Source organism: Corythoichthys intestinalis, chromosome 1 (genome assembly GCF_030265065.1).
Source record: "Corythoichthys intestinalis isolate RoL2023-P3 chromosome 1, ASM3026506v1, whole genome shotgun sequence".
Classification (NCBI taxonomy): domain Eukaryota; kingdom Metazoa; phylum Chordata; class Actinopteri; order Syngnathiformes; family Syngnathidae; genus Corythoichthys; species Corythoichthys intestinalis.
In genome coordinates, this window is record NC_080395.1 from 59,350,322 (window position 1) to 59,373,429 (window position 23,108).

At 38.5% G+C, this 23,108-nt stretch overlaps 3 protein-coding genes across 4 annotated transcripts in view; 2 read left to right on the forward strand and 1 right to left on the reverse strand.

Moving 5' to 3' along the window:
- The window catches only part of tspan4a (tetraspanin 4a), a 263,024-nt gene extending 245,946 nt beyond the window's left edge, over positions 1-17,078 (reverse strand). The window contains exon 1 of the mRNA XM_057833765.1: positions 16,696-17,078. The gene's annotated coding sequence lies outside the window, so the exon portion shown is untranslated. The remainder of the gene's footprint in view (positions 1-16,695) is intronic.
- taldo1 (transaldolase 1) lies at positions 482-10,662 on the forward strand. The gene is made up of 8 exons (XM_057833746.1): positions 482-678; positions 5,879-6,002; positions 6,253-6,360; positions 6,506-6,637; positions 6,848-7,023; positions 9,583-9,780; positions 9,985-10,130; positions 10,195-10,662. The coding sequence occupies exons 1-8, from the start codon at positions 579-581 to the stop codon at positions 10,225-10,227; spliced, it is 1,017 nt and encodes a 338-aa protein (XP_057689729.1). The 5' UTR covers positions 482-578; the 3' UTR covers positions 10,228-10,662.
- Positions 11,877-22,111, forward strand: LOC130914484 (uncharacterized). 2 transcript variants are annotated; one of them, XM_057833724.1, is made up of 15 exons: positions 11,877-11,985; positions 14,440-14,607; positions 14,823-15,013; positions 15,140-15,244; positions 15,353-15,491; positions 17,843-17,993; positions 18,198-18,330; positions 18,550-18,702; positions 19,082-19,119; positions 19,188-19,217; positions 19,323-19,489; positions 19,576-20,030; positions 20,138-20,234; positions 21,172-21,424; positions 21,767-22,111. In XM_057833724.1, exons 2-15 carry the CDS (start codon positions 14,473-14,475, stop codon positions 21,847-21,849), a joined length of 2,130 nt encoding a protein of 709 aa, XP_057689707.1. In that variant the 5' UTR covers positions 11,877-11,985; positions 14,440-14,472; the 3' UTR covers positions 21,850-22,111. The 2 variants fall into 2 exon arrangements, with proteins under 2 accessions (XP_057689707.1, XP_057689716.1); XM_057833733.1 differs by lacking the exon at positions 11,877-11,985 and having other exon boundaries at positions 14,456-14,596.
- Positions 22,112-23,108: the final 997 nt, after the last annotated feature.

Genomic DNA, 23,108 nt, shown 5'->3' on the forward strand with positions numbered 1-23,108 from the left:
GGCAACGGCAATCAAAGAGAGTTGGCACCAAATTGATGAAGAATACTCATCAAGTCCATGCCTCAGAGACTGCAAGCTGTCATAAAAGCCAGAGGTGGTGCTACTAAATACTAAAGATGTGTTTTGTTATTTCTTTGTTTGTATCTCATGATTCCATATATTTTTCCTCAGAATGGAGTGATTCTGTATTTATTTCCCTGCACTTGCTCCATAAAATTAACATTTACTGACCACCATAATGTTTTTTATTCATTTCATTTAGTGTTTGGAATGCTAATGAGTTGCACATTCGAACTAATTCATTATTTTTTTCAAGCTTTTTATCTGAGTCTCGTCCGAGACTGGCGATTCCATACTTTTTGCTAGGGGTTGTAGTTGGGACTTTTAAACGTGTACTATCAGAACTTTTTCCACATCTACACACCTATTTGTTGAGATTCTCGTTTTGCCGTTTCGTTAGCGCGCGCGTCCCCGATGGTTGCTTCCTTCCTGGACTCTGTGCGCGGTCCTGCCATTCTCGCATTCCGTTCGCGCTCACGTGTTGCGTCTGTATAAAAAGCTCGCAGTCCCTGCTCATCATGCTCAGTGTGTCTCCAGACAAACGGCGAAAAATGGAGTCGGCGCTCAACCAGCTGAAGAAGCACACAGTGGTGGTGGCCGACACGGGGGACTTTAACGGTAAAATTACACTAGCGGCTAATGCTAGCCGGTTAGCACGCTGGATTAAGCGAGCTCCATCATGAATGTGAATGACCGCCGTGTTAATAATAAACCCGAGCGTGGCAGCTACCCGTGGTAGCATTGAGCGAACAGGGCCCGTGCTCTTCCTCTAGCCATCGCTAACATTTGCTGGAACTTTGTTTATTATTTTTAGTTGTTGATTGGTCAAGTCATAACAATCCGATTAACGCGCTAAACCTGAAAAGTGGTAAAAGTAACCTACTTGTTCCGTAGTTTTCTTTGGAGGACGTTTTGACATACAAAAAACTTTTATTGTGGCAAGGTAGCAGGTATTTAAATTAATTATTGGTGTTGTCGTATGTTATTTAAACGTACAATATGTATATGTATAATAAATAAAGAATATTGCTAAATTGTTGAACAAAAGACATTTCATTTTTACTTCCTGGTTTGCCTTCCTGTCTTGCATGCCATTTAAATTTCCTGCAGGGGCTCTTGATGAAGAAAGAAGTGGAGTAATTTGATTAGGTTATGATGCAAACGCAGAAAAACTTGCAAAGTCACAGTGACATGCCATTTTCCTACAAAGCTGTGTTTGCGAAACAAAAGCAGAGTTTCATGTCTTCGCAAACTTTCAATATAATGTCATTTTGAATACTTGTTATGGCATAATGTTAGCATCTGTTAACAATGCACAAAAGTTGTTTTAAAATTTCCAATTTGGTTCAGAATGCACATATTATTTGTCAAGGGCTGCACAATATATCCTTTGAATATCGCCATCGCGATGTGCACATGCGCAAGAGTTCTATCGCAGGATGTGCAATTATTTTTTTTTTTGAACACGTAATCTTTTGGTTTGCTTCATAAAAGAAGCAAGTGTGCAGAGACATGGCTTCCTGTGTCCCTTTTATATAAAGCGATCTTGATCATTCACAGATAAACTCCCTTAGCCCGAATTAAACAGTATTATATGAATACAAACATATTTAGCAGTTCTGCAATTTTTTGCACTTTCAGTTTTTAAAAACATAATTGATAAATAATGCAATTAAAGTGCATTTTAAGCCTTAAATCTATAATGCAACAATAAAAATATACAGAAACTAAGATAACATTTCTATAATGAAGAATATGATAAATTGTTTCAAGAATATGAAGGAAAAAATAAGAATACAAACATGAAAAGGGAAAACAATCTCATAAAATACTGAATGCAATACACGCATACAAAATATGGTGAGTCGACTAAAGTCTTTCCAAACATAGCTACTCGTCGTCTGGTAAAAGAAAATTCTTCTAGTTTTAATATTGCAACATATATCGCAACCCCACCAAAAATCACAATGTAAATTTTTTTCCAAAATCGTTCGGCTCTAGTTCTGTCTGCTTCCCAACATTTATTGACACAAGGCACATCTCTAGCTTCCTTAGAAAGAATGGGCCTTGTTTCATGTTTCATTAATTGCTGTCACATGGTTCACAGATCTTCTCTTTTGTACAACAAATGCCAGTATATGGCTAAATGAAGCAACACAAGCTACTTTCTTAAGACTATGGTGCAAGACGGGTTTGTGGGAAATGTTGTGCAGTCCTCAAAGTACGCAACAACTTTGGGGGATTTTATGCAATTTTTTTCACCTTGAAATATTCAGAATTATTTTGATATTACTTTGTAGCATGCAGAAACATGGCTGTCGCATATTACTCGATAACTATATTGAAAATTTGTTAATACTATTATAACTGTTCCATAAGATGTTTTTATTTTTGGTTGAGTTGGGCTTCTGAGTTTCTGCCCCATGTGTGTTGGAATACAGATTAAACTAATAAAATGAAATAAATCATATAATACATAAGTTGCAACTGAAATGTTTTTTTTGTTTGTTTGTTTTTTCCCCTTCTTCTTTAACGGAACACCAACTGTGTTTTACAGTGTATTCCTAGTGTCCTACAAATGTGCGTCCAAACAGCCATAACAGAACTGCCTGGTTGTGGGGTTGTTGGGGGTTGCAGTGTTGGCATTGCAGTGTTTGCATTGAGGCTGAAAACACTTGATTTTTTTTGTGCAAGATGGAGGTTAGCGGTGCTATTTTGCATGGAAAAATAAATAGAATGAAGAGGTCTGGCAAAATAAATTTCACATAAAATAGCACCGCTAAACTCCTCCTCGCTGAAAGACACAAGGCTTAACCGCCTCAGTGTTAACAATTCGACCGTCAGCAACTCCCACAATGCAATGCGATACCTTTTCTGTCACGTTATTATGCTACCAGTTAGGAGTGGGAACCTCAGGGCACCTCACGATACGATACGATTCGCGATACAAGGCTTACGATAACGATTATATCACGATACAGCGATTATCGATATATTGGTCAGAAATTGGATACATGACATTCTACGATACAACTGTTGAAACGAGAAAAAAAAAAAAAAGATATTTGAAAATAGAAAAAATACTGTTTAAGTCATTTATTAAACAGTGACACCTTTTCTGTGCAACATTGCTGTAAAATATAAATCTACTGCAAATTGTGCCCCTGCACATATAGAGGAAACCAACCACGACCACTGATATCGCTTGGAGAGATCATGATGAATGGCACCCTTAATTTCTTTAAAGTTTTAAATCTTTAAAAAAATAAATAAATAAAAAGTGCCGTAGGTGTCAGCAGTTGAGCTTGGAGTGGGGCAATGATAAAATTGGTGGGTCTTTTCTTCGTATATGAACTTTGTTGCTTGGTTTGAGCACTTCCGCTATCTGCTTCAGCATTTAAGATGTCAGACTTGCTCAGTCACAGTCTTCCTCACCTTAAAAACAACAAAATAAAACAAAAAATATTAGCTACTTCATCGCGTTTCCTGAAAAAAATCCTGTTTTTTTTTTTTGTGTTGGAAGTATTGAATTAAAAAAAATATGAATTGAATGTATAGAAATTAAAAATTCATTAATTACCTATTTTTAATATGTAGGCTACATCAATAATTACCTATTTTTAATATGTAGGCTACATTAATTATCATGCACATCACTTTATATATCTTGTAACCTATTCAAACCATTTTTATAGCTTATTGTATCAAAATGACAGTAATAACAGTTTGTGTAGTATACTAGATGGAAATTGGTTCTCAAATAAATCGGTAAATTCATGTGGGCTTGTTCGATATTCATTTTCATCCAGTTTAGGGTTCTGGTTTATTTTATATCATTCAACACCAAATGTCATCAAAATAATACATTTAAATTAAAAAGTCAATTACATTGCAAAACTTTCTTACCTCAAGTGATGAAAGCGCAGCTCACAAACTCCAGTGTCCACTACGTCACCAGCTCCCAGTGAAACTTATTTTTCTTAGACAATTCTTGCATACAGCAAAGTCCTTGTTCACCTTACTTCCTTTCTCGTTGGTGTAAAATCTAAAGTGTGTCCCCATGTGTGATTTGTAGCAATATTTTTCTCATTTTTTCCTCCACCGTTCTCACGAAGCTTTTTTTTTTTTTCAACCCACTTGGAGCGTCCTCTCTTCTTCTCTAGACAACTTGTGCGCACTTTACCCTCACCGCCACTCCCGAGCGCCCCTAGTGGACCGCCAAGGAATTGCTCAACAAACATTGAGCAGTTTACAGCATCCATACTCCATTGTATGGCCAATATGTTAAATAAAAGTATCGATTCTTGGCGGGAGCATATCGATAACCCATCGGGTTGCAAAATATCGCGATATATCGCTGTATCGAGATATTGTCACACTCTTACTACCAGTCAATTTTCAGAATTAAGCTGCCTGTGCCTTATACAGAAAGCAGATACCTGTGAATATGCTTTCACAACACGATGCAGCATTGTAAAACCGATAACTAGAAGTATGATATGTGAACTAATGTGTGGTGTGATCTGTAAACATTTACTGGACTAGCGACATTGATAATTTCATCAAAACATGGAGGGAATGGCGGGGGGATGGGTTGTTGACTTTCGTTCCTTCCTTCCTTTCTTGCTCCCACTTTTCATTCTCCCCTTAACCTGGCATTAAGACTTGCATCTAGACAACTATAGAAGGTGGAAAATTGTGACAGGTCAATCGGTCAGAAATTTTGGTCAAGTTATGCTCTAGACTTGTAGCCATAACTATTACACATTCATGGATTCAATTCAAAGTTAGGTAGTGTGTCTAACTACAAAGTGAGATCTCAAAAGGGGGTTTAGGTTATTTTTCTGGAGACTTGGCAGCTCTAACTGGTGCTGTACAGGCTACCCTGATGTAAAGCTGACACACAACACAGTGAATGAAAAGGCCCGTCATGCATATGTCTATTGAAAAGGGCAAACCCAGCATTTAAAAATGCTGTTTTGCTGATCTCATTGTTGTAGTCTTTCACTGGCTGTGGGTTTGATATGAAAAAACGCACTGCAACTCTTCAAATGCTTTTCCATTCAAACAAAGTATTGCTTGTGTATCAAATAAAGAATTGAAAAACGACAATCTTGTAGTTATATTATTTCTGAATGCAGATTTTGTTTTGTAAATGCTAATTTACATTTAGTGACGGTCCTCGTTACTCTTCATGTTTACAATGGGGGGGAAAAAAGCTGAATTGAACCAAACAGAATATATTTTTTCCTGATTCAATACCGAACAAAATGTGACATGCAGTCTTTTCAGGCTTGAGACATTGAGAATGATAGACATCCAAAAATGTGGCATACGTTCACTCACTGTATACTCTCCCAGTTCAAATGGATTGGAGTCATTGGACGTCTATCGCCGTCAAATGAGTTAAAAATTATTTGGCGCCTGTTTCCTCTGCCTGTAGTGAGTTTTGCAAAAGGTTGTGAAAAATATACTCTAGATGGCGCTGTTATGTACTGAAACTGGCGTTTAGCCTTGTACTGACTGCTCAACATTGACCTGTCAAAATATATTTTTTGAAAAATTACTCCCAATTTTCATTTGCAAACTATTTTAACAAATTGAACGAACATGGAACCATTATATTTATAAAATTCCAAATATTATCCAGATACACAAGTGTGCATTTCTAAGGAAATTTACTGATGTTACTTTTGATTCATAAATGTTATTGGCAGTTATGTGTGCGATATATTTTAAGCCAAAATGTTCTGATTATTATGCATTTTTTTCCCACTGCTTGCATTTTCCTAATACTATCCAATTTTCTGTATTGTAGCCATTGATGAGTACAAGCCACAGGATGCCACCACCAATCCGTCTCTTATCCTAGCTGCTGCCAAAATGCCTGCCTACCAGAACCTATTGGATCAGGCCATCAAATACGGCATTGCCAAGGGCGGGTAAGAGGCTGCACTCAAATTTCAAAATGTACAAGTTATACAAGATTTTTTTTTTTTTTCGACATAATAAATTAATATAATTTTACTGTGGTTTTATCAATTTAGTTTCACCTTTCATTTTCTTGACATATTTGCCAGTCTAATCTGCATTTCTACAGCAAATGTTCAGGTGGACAGTTGTAAAACCATTATAAACATAACAGTTAACGTCAAAAGTGACTGACTGGAATCATCTTTCGTTTCTTTACAGAACTGAGGAGGAGCAGATTGCCAACACCATGGACAAGCTGTATGTGAGTTTTGGTCTCGAGATCCTCAAGAAGGTCCCAGGCAGGGTCTCGACCGAGGTGGACGCGAGGTAGATGCACATAATTACAGTGACAAAGTCAATTACGACTTTTTTTCCCCTACCGACATTTGAGGTTTTGTTTTCGGTAGCTATTTATATATAATTATCCCAAATTACAGATAATTATTGTAATAATGATAGTTGTATTTTACAGACTGTCTTTTGACAAAGAGGAAATGGTGGCCAAGGCTTTGAGGTTCATTGCACTCTATGAGGAAGCTGGGATCAGCAAGGAGCGGGTGCTCATCAAGTTGTCTTCAACATGGGAGGGAATCCAAGCTGGCAAGTGAGTGTGTGGAGTGGCTTTTTTTTTTTTTTTTTTTTTTTTTTTTAACATCTTCTTGGCAGGAAGAGCCAAAACTGCCACATATAAATTCCTATAATGATCCAGTGGCAGACCATGATGTGTGCTGAAAGACAATTCCAGTTGATTGAGTCTTTAGTGTGTTTTTCATTTCCTCTGGGTATGACTAAAATGTAATTTGGTCTATTTCAGGGAATTGGAAGAGAAGCATGGCGTTCACTGCAACATGACCCTCATTTTTTCTTTTGCACAAGCTGTAGCCTGTGCAGAAGCAAAGGTAACCCTCATCTCACCGTTCGTTGGGCGCATCCTCGACTGGTACAAGGAAAACACAGATCGTAAATCCTATGAGCCTCATGAAGACCCAGGTAAAGATTTCTCAATTTTATTTGACACTATAAACCAAAGTAATTCTCCACATCAACCCTTCCCAATAATTTATTTGGGGCTTAACTCATTGGCTGCCATTGACAGCGATGGATGTGCAATCCTTTTCAACTGGGAGGGCTGCCAACTCTCCCAGTTCAAATGGATTTGACGTCTACATGTGACAATCTCATTTAAAACCCCTAAAGGCCTGCAACATGAATCATTTGCCAGAGAATCCTACAATATGAAAAATAAGGTCTTAATGGAACCTTTTTTTTTTCAAATTTGTAAAGAAAAATCTAAATGAATATGTGTAATATCTATAACCCTTGCGAAATCCTGATTTTTTTTTTTTTTATAATGGAACCTGCAGATGCATGTCTTGACTTGCATCAATTTTTTTGTTTTTTGAGGGTGAAAAAAATCACAATTCTGAATTGGTCTCAAAAACATGAAATTCAAAGTATCAAATGTGATGCATTTGGCAATAAAGGGTTAAATCTATGGTAGAATAATGAAAAGAGCCATATGATTGGACGTCTATTGCCGTCAATGGCACTGAATGAGTTCAGAATCTGATGTTGCTTGGATCTTGATTTTAGGCTGCTTGAAAAAACTGTTATTAGTTATATGTTATGACAGTCAATTGGTTTACTTGTTGTTCATTTACAGTGTATAACAAGTGAGTACACCCCTCACCTTTCTGCAGATATTTAAGTGTATCTTTTCATGGGACAACACTTACAAAATGACACTTTGACGCAATGAAATTAGTTTGAGTGCAGCTTATATACTACAGTTAATTTATTTTCCCCTCAAAATTACTCAAGATATAGCCATTAATATCGAAACCCCTGGCAACAAAAGTAAGTACACCCCTTAGTGAAAGTTGTCAATATTAACAAACAGTAAAACATGTCAACTGTCAATATTTTGTGTGGCCACCACTATTATCCAGGACTGCTTTTACTCACCTAGGCATGGAGTTGACCAGAGCTTCACAAGTTGCCACAGGAATGCTCTTCCACTCCTCCGTGACGACGTTGCCGGATATTTGAGACTTTACACACCTCCACCTTCCGCTTGAGGATCCCCCAAAGACGTTCTATTGGGTTCAAGTCTGGTGACATGCTTGGCCAGTCCGTCACCTTTACAATCAGCCTCTTCAGTAAAGCCGTGATCATCTTGGAGGTGTGTTTGGGGTCATTGTCATCCTGGAACACTGCCCTGCGACCCAGTTTCCGGAGGGAGGGGATCATGCTCTGCTGCAGTATTTCACATTACATTTTGGAGTTCATGTTTCCCTCAATAGAATGTAACTCTCCAACACCTGCAGCACTCATGCAGCCCCAGACAATGACATTACCACAACCATGTTTGACTGTAGGCATGACACACTTATCTTTCTACTCCTCACCTGGTCGTCGCCACACATGCTTGAGACCATCGGAACCAAACAAATTAATCTTCATCTCATCAGACCTTAGGACATGTTTCCAGTAATCCATGTGCTTTGTTGACATGTCTTCAGCAAACTGTTTGCGGGCTTTCTTGTGTAACGTCTTCAGAAGAGGCTTCCTCCTGGGGTGACAGTCATGCACACCAATTTGATGTAGAATGCGGCTTATGGTCTGAGCACTAACAGGCTGACCCCCCACCTCTTCAATTTTTTCAGCAATGCTGACAGCACTCCTGCGACGATCTTTCAAAGAAATCATTTGGATGTGACTCTCAGCACGTGCGCTTAGCTTCTTTGGACGACCAACCCGAGGCCTGTTCTAAGTGGACCCTGCTCTTTTAAAACGCTGGATGATCTTAGCCACTATGCTGCAGCTCAGTTTCAGGGTGTTGGCAATCTTCTTGTAGCCTTGGCCATCTTCATGTAGCGCAACAATACGTCTTTTGAGATCCTCAGAGTTCTTTGCCATGTTGGAACTTTCAGTGATCAGTATGAGAGAGTGTGAGAGCTGCACTACAAATTTGAACACACCTGCTCCCTATGCACACCTGGACCTAGTAACACTAACGAGTCGCATGACATTTTGGAAGGAAAATGACACGCAGTACTCAATTTGGACATTTAGGGATGTAGTTTCTAAGGGGTGTACTCACTTTTGTTGCCAGGGGTTTAGGTATTAATGGCTATATTTTGAGGGGAAAATAAATTAACTCTATTATTTAAGCTGCACACAGACTACTTTTCTTTGCGTCATTTTGTCAGTGTTGTCCCATGAAAAGATATACTTAAATATATGCAGACATACGAGGGGTGTACTTACTTTTGTGATACACTGTAGATATAAATTTGTCATCAATTAAATGAAGCATAAATGCTCATAATTTTTTATTCAGAAAAACAAAGCTACACACTTCAAGGGTTTGTGCACATAACGATTGCTGCGGTTCAACTTCCGGCTTTCCATTTTGACTTGAATGTACTTGCTAGTCTGGTCTGGTTGCTTCTCTAAAGGTGACGTGGGAGTCTGTCAGAGTAGTTTGACGTTTTCTTTTCTGAAACTTCCTCGTTCCCCTGTGTTTTTTTTCTTCCCCTTGTTAAGGTGTCCAGAGTGTGACAAAGATATACAACTACTACAAGAAGTTTGGCTACAGTACAGTGGTGATGGGCGCTTCGTTCCGAAACACTGGACAAGTCAAAGCTCTGTGCGGATGCGACCTGCTCACAATCTCTCCTGGGCTGCTAGCAGAACTCAGCCAGGACCATAGCGCTGTCACACAGATGCTTAATTTGGAAACAGGTACCACTCTAAATTGAAATCAGTTTGTCACTAGTAGACATCCAGTTCATTTGAACTTGGAAGAATTAGACGTCTGTCTTTTTACTAATTGCTCTCATATATATTTTTTGGGGGGTGTGGGGTGATCATCTAATACAATGTCCCAGCGCTTTTCTGTTAGGATACTACATCATTTCTACACTGACTTTTATTTTGTGTCTACAGCAAAGGGGTGCAATCTGCCAAAGGTCCACCTGGATGAGAAGGCCTTCCGCTGGCAACACAATGAGGACCGCATGGCAGTTGAAAAATTGTCTGACGGCATCCGCAGGTTTGCTGCTGATGCAATCAAGCTGGAAACTGTGATCAAAGTAAGACTAGACTGAATTTTTTGATTCTGGCATGGTTTCCTTATAAGTTTTCTTGCCATTTCAGGAGAAAATGCTTCATGTTAAGAATGGTCAGTAACGGTCCACATGGACTGTATCCTGCGGCACGGATGCAGATTTTTCAGGGTTGAGACTGCCTTGTTTGCTAGCTTTCACTTGAGAGGCATTTGAAAGCACCCCAAAATATTCTCCATCTCGCTGACCAAACTCAAGAAACATCCCTTATGAAAGGCTATCTCCCATCCACTCCTTAGATGCAAAGTCTTATGTGACCAAATGTGATCAATGATACTAATGTTGTTGTTTGAGGTATTTAACCAGAGGGTACTAAATCATTCCAGAGAGTTGCATCACGTGAGTACTACAGAGTGTCACGAGCACTTTTTACCAGAAGAACCAATGTTTGAATTGACTATTAGCTCAATGGAGTGTGAAGCAATTTTGTAATGCTAATCCTCAAATTTTACATGTTTTTCTTGCAAAGTACAGTATAATAAATAAAAAATTATAAGCAGTGGCGTTGTCTTGATTCAATAAAGTACACATAAATACATTTTTGCTCTGATCCACACAAAAAAAAAAAAATCCCTACTGTGACTGACCTCAGCCAAACAAAGTGGCCAACTTGGCGACTTTTTCGCTAAATCCTAGGGGCTTTCCAAGGCTTCTTGACGAATTTATTTTGGTCAAAAGCAACTAGCGACAAATCTAGTGACTGGTTTAAGTCGCTTTTTGCTTTTCACGTGACGTTCATTCATCCCTGCTACAGAATCCATTACAATTATATGCAAATTAAGTGATGGTCATCTAGCAGATTAGCATAGCCCCTTTCCTTACTGGGGAGTTAGCAACACTGCTGGTAACAAACACATGGAATATTTACCCTTTTGTGTGGTTAACGGAGAATCACTAATTTTTTTTTTTTTTTTTTTTAATTGCATAAAAACGTGGGCAAAAATGATCGAGCCCCCACATCATCTTTGTCATGTGTTCACTGCTCCAAAGCTATTTGTTACTTTTAAGACTTGTCCAGGTATTTCGGTCTACTCCTGAGTAATATTATCCAGTTGTCTCCTCTTTGGACTATTGGAATTTTTTTGTGGCTTCAGTGGGAGTGGGGCTTGCATATTGACTGATATTTGCTTATATCTGATTTAGTGTCTTCAAATCTAAGCTGGATAAAATGAAGCTTCAAGATTCTCAAGGAATTCTGAAAAAAATGGACATAGCAGTTCTGCATGATTACTCTCAGCCGTAGGTTACGGGTCCTTACGAGATAATTACCAAAAAATATACTATGAAAGCCATCCATAATGACTTCAGACCTTAATTTTACTGTCAAGAGAAGCAAATTTACAAGTAAGGCAGCAGGAGAAGATGGGTCATGAGGTGACAACAGAAATACCTGTCCTCAGGAAAGACAAAGGTTTATTGATGGCCTCCAGTGTTATGAAATATATATGTTCTGGGTACAATTTGTTTCTTTGTATTAAAAATTGACCACATGAAGCGAAGCGGGATATTCAAAAATTAGTTTTACAATTGTTTTAATTTTTTTGGTCACTGGTTTCATTAGCCATCGTTTTTTGTTTAAGGGAAATGGTAGCAATTTCAGCAATGCGTGTAGTTTTCAACTAAGGCCCGACTCGTACTGCATCAACATCAGTCTCGGTAAGCCCTCCTACTGACAGCCCTTGTCATACTTCCTTTATTGTCTATGGTTTAGCCAGTTTAACTTCATTCCCTCAAATAACCCCTCAAATTTTTGGTTCACTCAACCATTTGCTCTGACGTATAGCTATGGGAAGAGTGTGTTCTTCAGGTGAGACAGCATTAGGTAAGTTTACAAAATTTAACTTTTTACTTGATTCCAGCTGTCATTTATATTCTTAATTTTAAGGTGATTTCAGGTGGAGGCATAGTGGGTTTTGAGATCAAAAATCAAATATCGCAAGTTTACTGGAGTCTACCTGTTTCAAAGAGCGTAGCTCGATCCCTTTAAAACTAGTTATAGGAATTGTAATTAATGTTCTCTCAGAAGGCTTTCACTTTGCACCATGTAATGGTCGAGTTGGTAATGACTAAAAAGCACTTCTTGAAAATGAAAGACTGCAATAACCAGACAATGCCGTGAGATGCAAATCTTTTGGTTTTGCCTAATGTGAAGTTTAAGAAAAAATTAAGATAATTTGTCAATTCCATCTGACCTGTTAATGATAATGAGAAAAAAACGGAAAGCCTAAAGGCATTATGAACATGTATTACCAAAATTAAACGTGAAAACTTTGGAAAGTTGATATTGATGTCCATTGTGGAAAATTGCATGGTTATTTCCACTTGTTTTTACATTTTAGCAACTGGAACTCATTTTTGTGTTTTGTTCTTTGTAGCTCTTCAATTATGAAGTCATATTATAATATACAAGGGCGTATGTTTGGTCACTATAGGGACCATATAACAGCTTAACCTGCAGGTACACATTTGCTGTGGACGGGACATTAATAAGACCAAACAGATTGGGTGACCAGGGGCCAGGGCTACATTTCTCACGGAGATTAACCAAATTATTTGATAGGCTCAATTATCAATGCAAAATAAATCTATAATGACTTATACTAGCTTTCATGTGTTTTGGTTCAGGTGACACACCATTCCATTCAAACCTTTGTTTTCAAAATCGACTATAGAAACGTTTTGAAATCTTCCAAAATAGATGTCTAGATTTTATAAGCAAATTTAAATTGCATTATTTGAACATACTGTAACTAAAATTATATTAGCATGCACAATAAATACAAAATTGTTAATAATCTCTATCCTGGAATGCAAAAAAAAAAAAAAAAAAAAAAAAAAAAGTCTTAAGACCACTCACTATTGTCTGTCTAAATAAATAAGTCAGGGTGTAACAAAAATAAATAAAAATGGAGTCTAATTTTGTCCACAAGCACAGCTAAACTCACACCAAAAACATTTTACCTCGACTATGATTAATGTATGATCATCTGAAAAAATATCTGCACAGCCTGCATATAAGACATAATTTTAAAATAAATAATGTAGAAAATAAATCATTTTAAATGAATGAATGAAAGTCATCAGCCAATCAAAACGTGCGCTGGGGGGGGGTGGACATGTACAATGTACATTCAGCAAGCAAAAAGGGGTAAATAAGTTCAAACCTAATGAAAATAATTCACTTAACAATTGTAGGGCCAATCCTATCCCTACAACATATGGGAAGACAATCTAAATTACCTATAACTGAACTGAATATCATGTAAAAATAAGGTTGCTTAAACGTTGGTGAGGACAATTTGAGCATCCTGAAATGTTGGAAGTGTTATGTCCCTACTGTCCCTATGCAAACCTACGCACTTGATAATATACCAAAACTGGCTTTATTTTTATAATTGAGAGGTTTTGAAGTAGACTGACATACAACACATTAATGTAAATATCAGAGTTTAAGGTAATGATGATGACCTCATAAAACTACAAATATGTTGTCTCAAATCTCTAATGTTTTTTAATTACGCCATAGTTGCTTGTTTTACAATTATGTGATTTGGGCTCCATAACTAATGTACAGAAGCAAATATTAGCCGGTCAGTTACTCTTCCCCGACTCATCTCTTACTTCCAAAGACTCCATCACAACCACTACCTCATAAAATATGTTAACAATCTGATACTGTATAAACAGAAAACACTTCTGTTCTCCAAGTTGCCTATACTTTATACTGTCCTGTAATCTACTTTTTCTACATTTTCTGCTCATTTAATTGATTGTAACCTGTACTTTAACTGATAAGAATCATGTTTGGGGAATAACCAGAAATAATAATAAACACGGATAATCAGTCTCAGAGGGTGAGTAGGTCAGCCTGTACATCTGCAATATATGCTTCTTTTCACATACTGTATTATGAAACTCTGTCTGCTGCATTTTGATGCTAATTGGTTTCATTTTAAAATAAATAAATAAATAGTTGTTGTCTGTGTGTGATTGTTTTTTTTGTTTTGTTTTGTTTTTTTTCTCCAACTTGGGCTCGTGTCTCCTTAAAGCCTAGTCATTCATCAAAGCACAGTCAATTCCTGAGATTTTTTTTTTCAAAAAAACAATTCACATTCTGCAGTGTTCATCACATCACTTGGCTGATTTTGAATGACAGTTTGTCTGTCTTTTTTCCTTCCAAATACATGATTTAAATTTGCCTTTATGGAAAGTACCACTTTATCATCCTGTAACAGCTTCTGACTAGTAAAACATCTGCCCTGTCTCTTTTCCAAAGATGTAAGTATTGCTCTGTGAATGAGGAACTGAGATGGTGGACGGTCGGACATTGGCGATCGTTGCACAGAGCCTCGCTCTCTTCTGGATGGGGCTAACAATCTCTGAGGCCTCTTCTCTGGGGCTTACAGTCCATGTTGAGCCCATGCAAAATGATGGTGGGCAATCAGTGAGCAACATTTTCCCTACTCTTTTTATCGATTCCAGCATTAGTATTCAATAATTATTTATCACTAGGTCTTTATGGTGATGGTTATTCATTTGGTACAATGTGTGTACCTAAGTTGTTTATGATAATTATTTTTTCTAAACTAAGGTATATGAATTCAAGTACAAATAAACATTTGTAATGTTGACATCGTTTCCCTCCTCTCATTCTTGCAGGTGAGAGCTCATTTCACAGCAATCGCATCCAACCCTTGCCCCCCATTAACTGGGCTGTGCACTGAAGGGGTCAACTGTACCCTTCACAGAACCTATGTCCCCTTCAGTGGCACTAAACCCAGCTCAGGCTGGTGTGTTCGCCAGTGGGAGCAAGTGCTCCCCAGCAACTATGAAAGCACCATCAGTTTGAAGTATGAGACCTCATTACATTTTCTCATATTCTTTCTACAGCTCAGTCTTCATCTTACCCTGGATATATAATACACTGACAGATATAATATCTGTATGAATTGTTGTTATTTACATCTTCTTTTTAGTGCCAACACCACCTTTTACTTATCAATAAAAGCAGCGCCTCATGTACGTGTAAACTCTGGGAGACTTAATCACCCTGCTTATGTTGCACTGCCTCCACCAATAAGGTAATGTTCACACAATGTTACCAGGAATCACACAAAAAGTACTTGCTTGATGCGATCATCCAAATGAATGATTTGTTTATGTCTTACATTTGTACATATTTGGAGCAGGGCCCGCAAGAACTGTCCACACCACATTCATCTGTCGGTAAAAGATTTGGATGGCGACAAGGTGCGATGCCGGTTTGCTATAGAAAAGCAAGGAGAGTGTCGCAATTGTTCTCCGCACTCGTTCATAGAGCTGAACAAGGTTAGTGTGACTTCATTCATAAAGTTGCCATACTGCTCCCTTGATGAAAAGTATTACTTTTACATGCTGAAGATTGCCCTCTGTTTGCTAAACTGTAACTTAAAGAGCATATGACACCAGAAAAAAAGTCTTAAATGGCATTATTATGTGAATTAGAATCATATTTTGAGACGATTCGACTATATACAACAATTTAGCAAAGCGCAGATGACGAGAAATTAGTCTTTTAATCTGCCGGTTAGCCACGCCTACCATTATAGGGCTTTAGCGTCCCAAACAGGTGGATGACGTCAGCGGTAGACTAGGCTCATCGGTTTTACTATTCAGCCCATTGAGGGGGAATTGTTCAGAACGAGGAAAACGCGACGATGAGAGCTGCAAAATGTCATTGTTTCAGTCTCTCTACTCCCAATATTTTTACAGGATATTCTTTTTATCCAAGTATTTTTCCCCAATAGCTATATAAATGGCTTGAGAAGGACCAGTCAGCCCGTCGAGGGGGAACTATTCACAATGAGGAAAACGCGACGAAGAGAGCGGCAAAATGTCATTGTTTCTGTCTCTTTACTTCAATATTTTTACAGGATATTCTTTTTACCCAAGTACTTTCCCCAAATGCTAAATAAATGGCATGGTCATGACAAATAACAATCTTGTGCTAAATGGAATATAAAATAATAAAAATCCATTTATTCAAGACGAAATGGCAAAATTACTCCATAATGGTCAAAACAGTCGACTTCACCTTTACTGTCACACCTCCCGAACGATATTTTATGACACCTAAATCGGACATATGTAATTTCCCTTCCCCGGCTTCGGAGAATGTAAACAGACCAGAAGGAGTGACAGCTAGCCGACATGCTAACCCGAACCGAGGGATGTTTCAAAGTCTTCGAAGTGGAAAATCACACATAACTAGCCTGGATTATTTGACATGACGACCCGGTTGTCGAGTTTCTTTGCGGATCGGCAAACCGCCCGGCGGAGAGCAATTTACAGTTCGTTCCCTGGAGGAGGGTGGCTGGAGTTGTTGTGTAGCTAACGCGCTAACAGCTAACTGCTAATGAGCATGAGGATAGCTTTTTACATGCCTATCAATGATCAAACGTAAGTAGTCCTTTATTTAAAGGAATTTTATAGTGTTTACTTTGTAATCACTGTATTCGTATTTGACATAATACAAAACAAGATGTTTACTCACTTCCTTGTAAGTCCAATGGTCCCACAGTAAATATCCACGGTGAATGGGAACCTTTTGAAACTCCAAAAAGGCGCATACGCCTCTCCCGCATACAGAATGATTTTTCTGCAGCCGTTTGGCTGGCGTGATGCAAAAAATAAAAGTATTAATCCGCAAAATCAGCTGAATCCTTCGTCCTCATACACAACAGTACACTGTATAGTGAAGAGAACGTCTTCTACCGTACACGTCACAGCGCCCTCCTCCTCAATGCAAGACCGAAGCCGGAAGTCACTCATTTTCATGGCGCGGGATTCAAAAAACTAAATAAATATAGCGATCGCTTCCACACACATCCAAGCGGTCCATATCATTCAGGGGCATAAAATACCGCGTGTATTATGAAATAAACATGCTTTTTCGTGTCACAGGCACTTTAAAGGAACAACAGGTGTGCAATTCATTAATCAGCTCTGATACAAAAAAATTTTTTTTTTTTTTTTTAAATTGGGCTCCAGGAATTGATTGATACTGGCCAATGCTACATATCTACCAAGTTTCAAGATGATTGGTTCTCAACAGACAGAGGAATAGGACTTCAAAGTTGGTGTCCACAAGAACAACAACAACTACTATTATAACATGAGTGGCGACATGGCAGGCCTTCAGCCTGTAACAAGGGTTATTGTTAAGAATTATTTGTATCTCAGAATGTTAATTGGTCAAAGTAGCCGTGCAGATACAGTTTGTAGGATTGCAACAAAAGCAAATTCTTGTATTGTATTTGGTGTTAAGGCAACATATTATCAATATTAAAAGGCAATGCCTGAAAATTAATTGTCCAAATGAAGGACTTGAAAAACATTATTTTCATTTGATAGTAAGTTGTGCTGAATTTTATTCTGGAGAATCATCAACACGTATGAGTGAAGTGGTCATCATAGTATGTCAAAAAGGTTCATGAGGTATACAATATTAAAAAGCCACAAATCTCATTTAAGTACTATGTGCTGGAATAGTGGAATGAAATACTATGAAGTACTTAAAGTGGCTAAGCATACATGTACGCCTATGGTATTCCTTCTTTGAATAGAAATTTAACAGTGAAAACAATTATTTCAACCTTGTTCTTCTGCCTTTTTCTGACACGATCTCTCCAACTGCTTAGGATGCATGTACGTTGACATTTACTGGAATTGCAAAATTTGGCCAGTATTCCATCTACCTGATGGCAGAGGACTACATTCCTACCCCTGAAGTGAGCCAAACTAGTGAAAGCCAACCACTCAGCTCTGTGCCGGTGCACCTGTCACTTACCGGTGTGTCTGAAAAGTCAACTCATTTGTAACTCATTTGTAACTAGGAAGTAAAATCCTTACAATGTGTCCTATTTTGGCCAAGTTAATCTTTTTGTGCTTTTGGAGAAAAGCAATAAGAAATATTGTTTAGTTACTTTACGTTATTATCCACATACACAATTTAAATATCCATGACTGGTGTGTGTGTTTGTGTATGGTCACTAGTGGAGCAGTCAACTTCCAGCTGTGCAGATGAGCCTGTAGCGACAGTAAGGACTCCCAGAGACCATGCAACTTTTCATGTCTTACCATTCGAGGATGTGAAATTTGAGGTTGACTTCATGTCCCAAAAAGAGAGGTGTGTCTTTTACAGAACTTGTTTCTGTTTAATTTGTGCATCAAACATTTAATGAATAATTAATATACAGTATTTCAAAAGTACAGTATGTGAGGGTTCACAAAATTTCATATGATGGACTGCATCCATTTCAGTTTCACTGATGATGCATGTGAAAAGTCTTTTAATTTTAGTTATGCAGTTAGAGGAAAACAATTTCACGATGGTCTTCACCTGCAGTATTTCAGAAATAGCAGTTGTCGGCCAACCTGGGCTCGTCAAGTATGGCTTCACTTCGACTGGCGCCATGTCACGACTTTCCATGTCCTGGGTCCGTGGGGAAAACACTCTCGCCCGTGTTTTCCCTATCTGCTTTGTTGCCAATTCCTTGAGGTATGTCAGTTGAATTGTTGCCACAAATCCAGGCAGGAGAGAAAGATAACAAAATTCCTTCTCTAAACCGCATAATCTAAAGGCTAGTCCAAGTCCAAATGGATTCAACGTCTATCCACATCAATGGCATCCAATGAGTTAATTTATTAAATAACATTAAAAAACAGTAAGGAGGCTGTTGAACTGTTTCATTAGTTTCAGTGTTAAGTGGTAATATGCCAAACTTAGCATATGGTCAATGTCAAAACAGTTCATTTTAAATGGAGAATTGGTTCGTCTGGCACCATCAGTGCCAGCCAATGAGTTAATCAGTCACTTCCGTGCCTGTTAATTGCATAGTTGTTGAAAAGGGTCTCATTTGATCATCTTGCCTTTCCAGTTTGCAGTCAGAGCCTCGGTGTGTATGGCTGTACCAACGTGAGTATTATTTTCATAATTATTATAAATTACAATGTATTTAAACCTGCTTCTCTCGACCATTTTAGGAGAAATCAGGACCCTTCCTAATGGAACAGGTGTGAAAATACGCTCCACCCTCGCCCCCTTTTTTTTTAAATTAAAATTGCTGTAACACTTCCCATTATTTGTGAGTCTGAAAATGTTGTATTGTCTGTCTTCAGAGCTGATATGTAATAAGACAGCGATGACACTCATCCTTCCCATTGGCTCACTGAGCAACATCAACTTGGATGAGCTGCAGCTCAACAGCCCCGCTTGTCCCATAACCTTTAACAACACTCATCTCACTGCACATATTGAGTTAGATGGCTGTGGCACCAGAACTGTGGTAAAAGGCTGAAGTGATTCTTTTTGTTGTTGTTATTCTAGCTTGCTCTATTCTGTGAGTTCAGAAATGCCTCTCCTGTTTTTCAGCACACAGACACAGAGCTGGTTTACACCAACACCTTGAAAAGTGTGCATCCCTCGTCCTTGATTAGACGTCAGCCCTCCCTTATCCTCCCGTTAGCCTGCCGTATCCCTGCTGTCCAAGCCAGAGGCCCAAATTTCAACGTCAATATTCCCACAATCGCCTTTGATAATACCGCTGTTCGATTAGAATTTCACTTGCCAGGTGAGGGGCCAATGTGGACATATACAAGCAATCCACAATTCAACCCTCTTGAGCTAATATCAGAGCGAGTGCGAGGGGACGCTTCACCAGTGCGTCATATTCGTGCTGTCCAAGGGGAACCTGGGTCTAGGATTAAAGAGCTGGACCTTCATTTGATTTCTAACTCCACTCTGGATCGATCTGAGCTTAGTATCCTACGTTGTGTGGAGTCTGCGACTGCAGACTTTTCCAAAGTTTACACCATTTTGGAGCAGGGGTCAGTAAAATGTGACTTCTCTGACCTATAACTCCTGAATCACATAGAGTACTTAACATCTGAAGATGTTGATTTCCAATAAACTCTCCTGAAATGTCCCTTTACAGATGCAAATCTTCCCTGTCAACAAAAGAGATTAGGGCATCAAGTAACGTAAGAATCTTCCGTCTTGATTTGTCCGAATTGGTTACAGTTGGAAACACGGTTTGTAGTTCAGTTTTACAATTTCCACTTTTTTTCTCCCTGTCATAATAGCTTGTATTGTGTAGATACTTGTTATAAACTGTCTTGTATTCACTTAAATTTTTTTTTTTTTTTTACTAGGACCCACCTGATTTATTAAACAAACCTTTTACAGTCTATGAGTAGAGAAATGGCATCAATCTGTTTTATGTATGACTTCAAACATCACAGACAGGAATGTTGTTCAACAACTTATGTATGTATAATGAGATTCCCAAATTGTAAAAAATAGAGCCTGTAGCTAGCACTCTTCCAACCAATCACGGTTGTGGGCGTCTCCACTGAAAACACACCATGCTTGACACTTACCTGTCACTCAGACATGTTCTTATACAGGTAGTATGTGTTCAAATGAGTATGCGCTATTCAGGCAGGGGTCTGCAAATCCGGTCCTCGAGAGTCACTATCCAGCTTGTTTTTCATGTCTCCCTCCTTTAACACACCTGAATCAAATAACCAGGATCATTATCAGGCTGCTGCAGAGCTGGCTGGTGAGCTGATCATTTGATTCAGATGTGTTAAAGGAAGGAGACATGTAAAACAAGCTGGATAGCGGCTCTCTAGGATCGGACTTGCAGACCCCTGCGCTACAGGATGAGGAACAATTGCTGCTGTGTTTGATAAAGTAGCTGACTAGCCCATAGACTGGCATTGGTGGCATTCAAAAAGTGACTGCATCACTCGGTTTTGTCTAAGTCTACTTAGCATAGCTGTCTAGTAGGCTAGGAACAGGCTCATCTGGAATAGTGGTGAGGTAAAAACTTATTATGCACCAGCAGTAGGTTTACAAATCCATTTCATCAATTATATAAGCTTATTCTATTACGGACTATAAAGTTGAACGTGACAACTTCTCAGCTCCCATCTGACTCATTTCCTTTTATCCTATGTCATACAGATGTATGTGGAGTGTGAAGTCGATTTGTGCATCACCTTCCTTCCTTCTCAGAAGTGCGCAAAACGGTGCAACCAGGTTTTGGGGAAGAGTGTGGCACCCAGAATGTTGAGCAAGCACTTCATTGTCAGGTCAAAACCTGTTAGTCTTGTGATAACAACACCAGCTCCAACTACGAGTGTCGTCACTAATGTAGCGGGGCAAACTGAAGTTCCAACAGCTGCTCCAGTTGAAAATGTCACCAGCACCTCAAATGGTAGGTTGCATCTTCAAAACACACTTGAGGTTTAGTCATTGGCACAAAGTCAAAAGCTCACGAGTTTAAATCTGGGTCTCCCTTGTCCAGTTTCCTACCACATTGGGGAATAAAGGTTCAGATAATTTCCTAATTCTAAAAGTGAATGCCCATATGTAACTTGCAATTGGTCGACCAGTGAGAGGATTTTTCTCCTCTCCTGTTCTACAGCTGCTGGAATAGGTTCTAATGAAGCCAAGTACGATAGAAAATGTATGAATGAAAACCATTTAGAATGTCACCTTGATGGTGTTTGACCCTGCCCAGTGTCTGATAATCTTTCTTCTCTCGCTTCTCTTGCAGCTCCAGAGCGGGCCTCTTTCATGGCAGTGGGACTGACCTTTAACATTATCTGCATATTTCTTCAACATATTTTCGTTCACTAAAGTTTAATTGATGATCTTTGTTTTTTTTTTGTTTTGTTTTTTGTGAAAAAAATTAATAAATAAAATGATATCCAGTAGTAATAGTCATTCAAAAGGAAGAATAAATGAATGAATGAAAATGTAATGGAGCAACCGGAGGGGGGGATATATATATATATATACGGATAATATATACCACACAGTTGAAAGACAGAGAAACAGCAACATCTCAATCTTTATGGTGTGTTTAAATTAATATCTATTAAAGGAGCAATAAAATATTTATAAGCAATTTAAACTGGGTGTGCCTTGTCTCTTTTGACCTTTCACTCTGAGAAATTTAACAGTTTTATCCTAGACTGGAGATGTCATTACCCAAGTGGTGGTAATCAAGGAAACAACTAAGTCTTATCATCACCTTGGCCCTTTAACTAAAGATTTACTGTAAGACGTGGTTATACCCTGGAGATGGATGGATAGGCTCAGGATTAAATCCATTCCAGTATATTATCAAGAGACCTTTGCAAACATATTGTGGTGCTTACCGATCCGTTCTGTATATTGCCCATATTTTTCACCAACATAAAAAAAAAATGCCATCAAAGAATATACAGTGGGGCAAATAAGTATTTAGTGAACCACCAATTGTGCAAGTTCTCCTACTTGAAAAGATTAGAGAGGCCTGTAATTGTCAACATGGGTAAACCTCAACCATGAGAGACAGAATGTGGGGGAAAAAAACAGAAAATCACATTGTTTGATTATTAAAAGAATTTATTTCCAGATTAGAGTGGAAAATAAGTATTTGGTCGCCTACAAACAAGCAAGATTTCTGGCTGTCAAAGAGGTCTAACTTCTTCTAATGAGGTCTAACGAGGCTCCACTCATTACCTGTATTAATGGCACCTGTTTTAACTCATTATGGTATAAAAGACACCTGTCCACAAACTCAAGTCAGTCACACTCCAAACTCCACTATGGCCAAGACCAAAGAGCTGTCGAAGAACACCAGAGACAAAATTGTAGACCTGCACCACGCTGGGAAGACTGAATCTGAAATAGGTAAAACGCTTGGTGTAAAGAAATCAACTGTGGGGGCAATTATTAGAAAATGTAAGACATACAAGACCACTGATAATCTCCCTCAGTCTGGGGCTCCACGCAAGATCTCACCCCGTGGCGTCAAAATGATAACAAGAACGGTGAGCAAAAATCCCAGAACCACACGGGGGGACCTAGTGAATGACCTACAGAGAGCTGGGACCACAGTAACAAAGGCT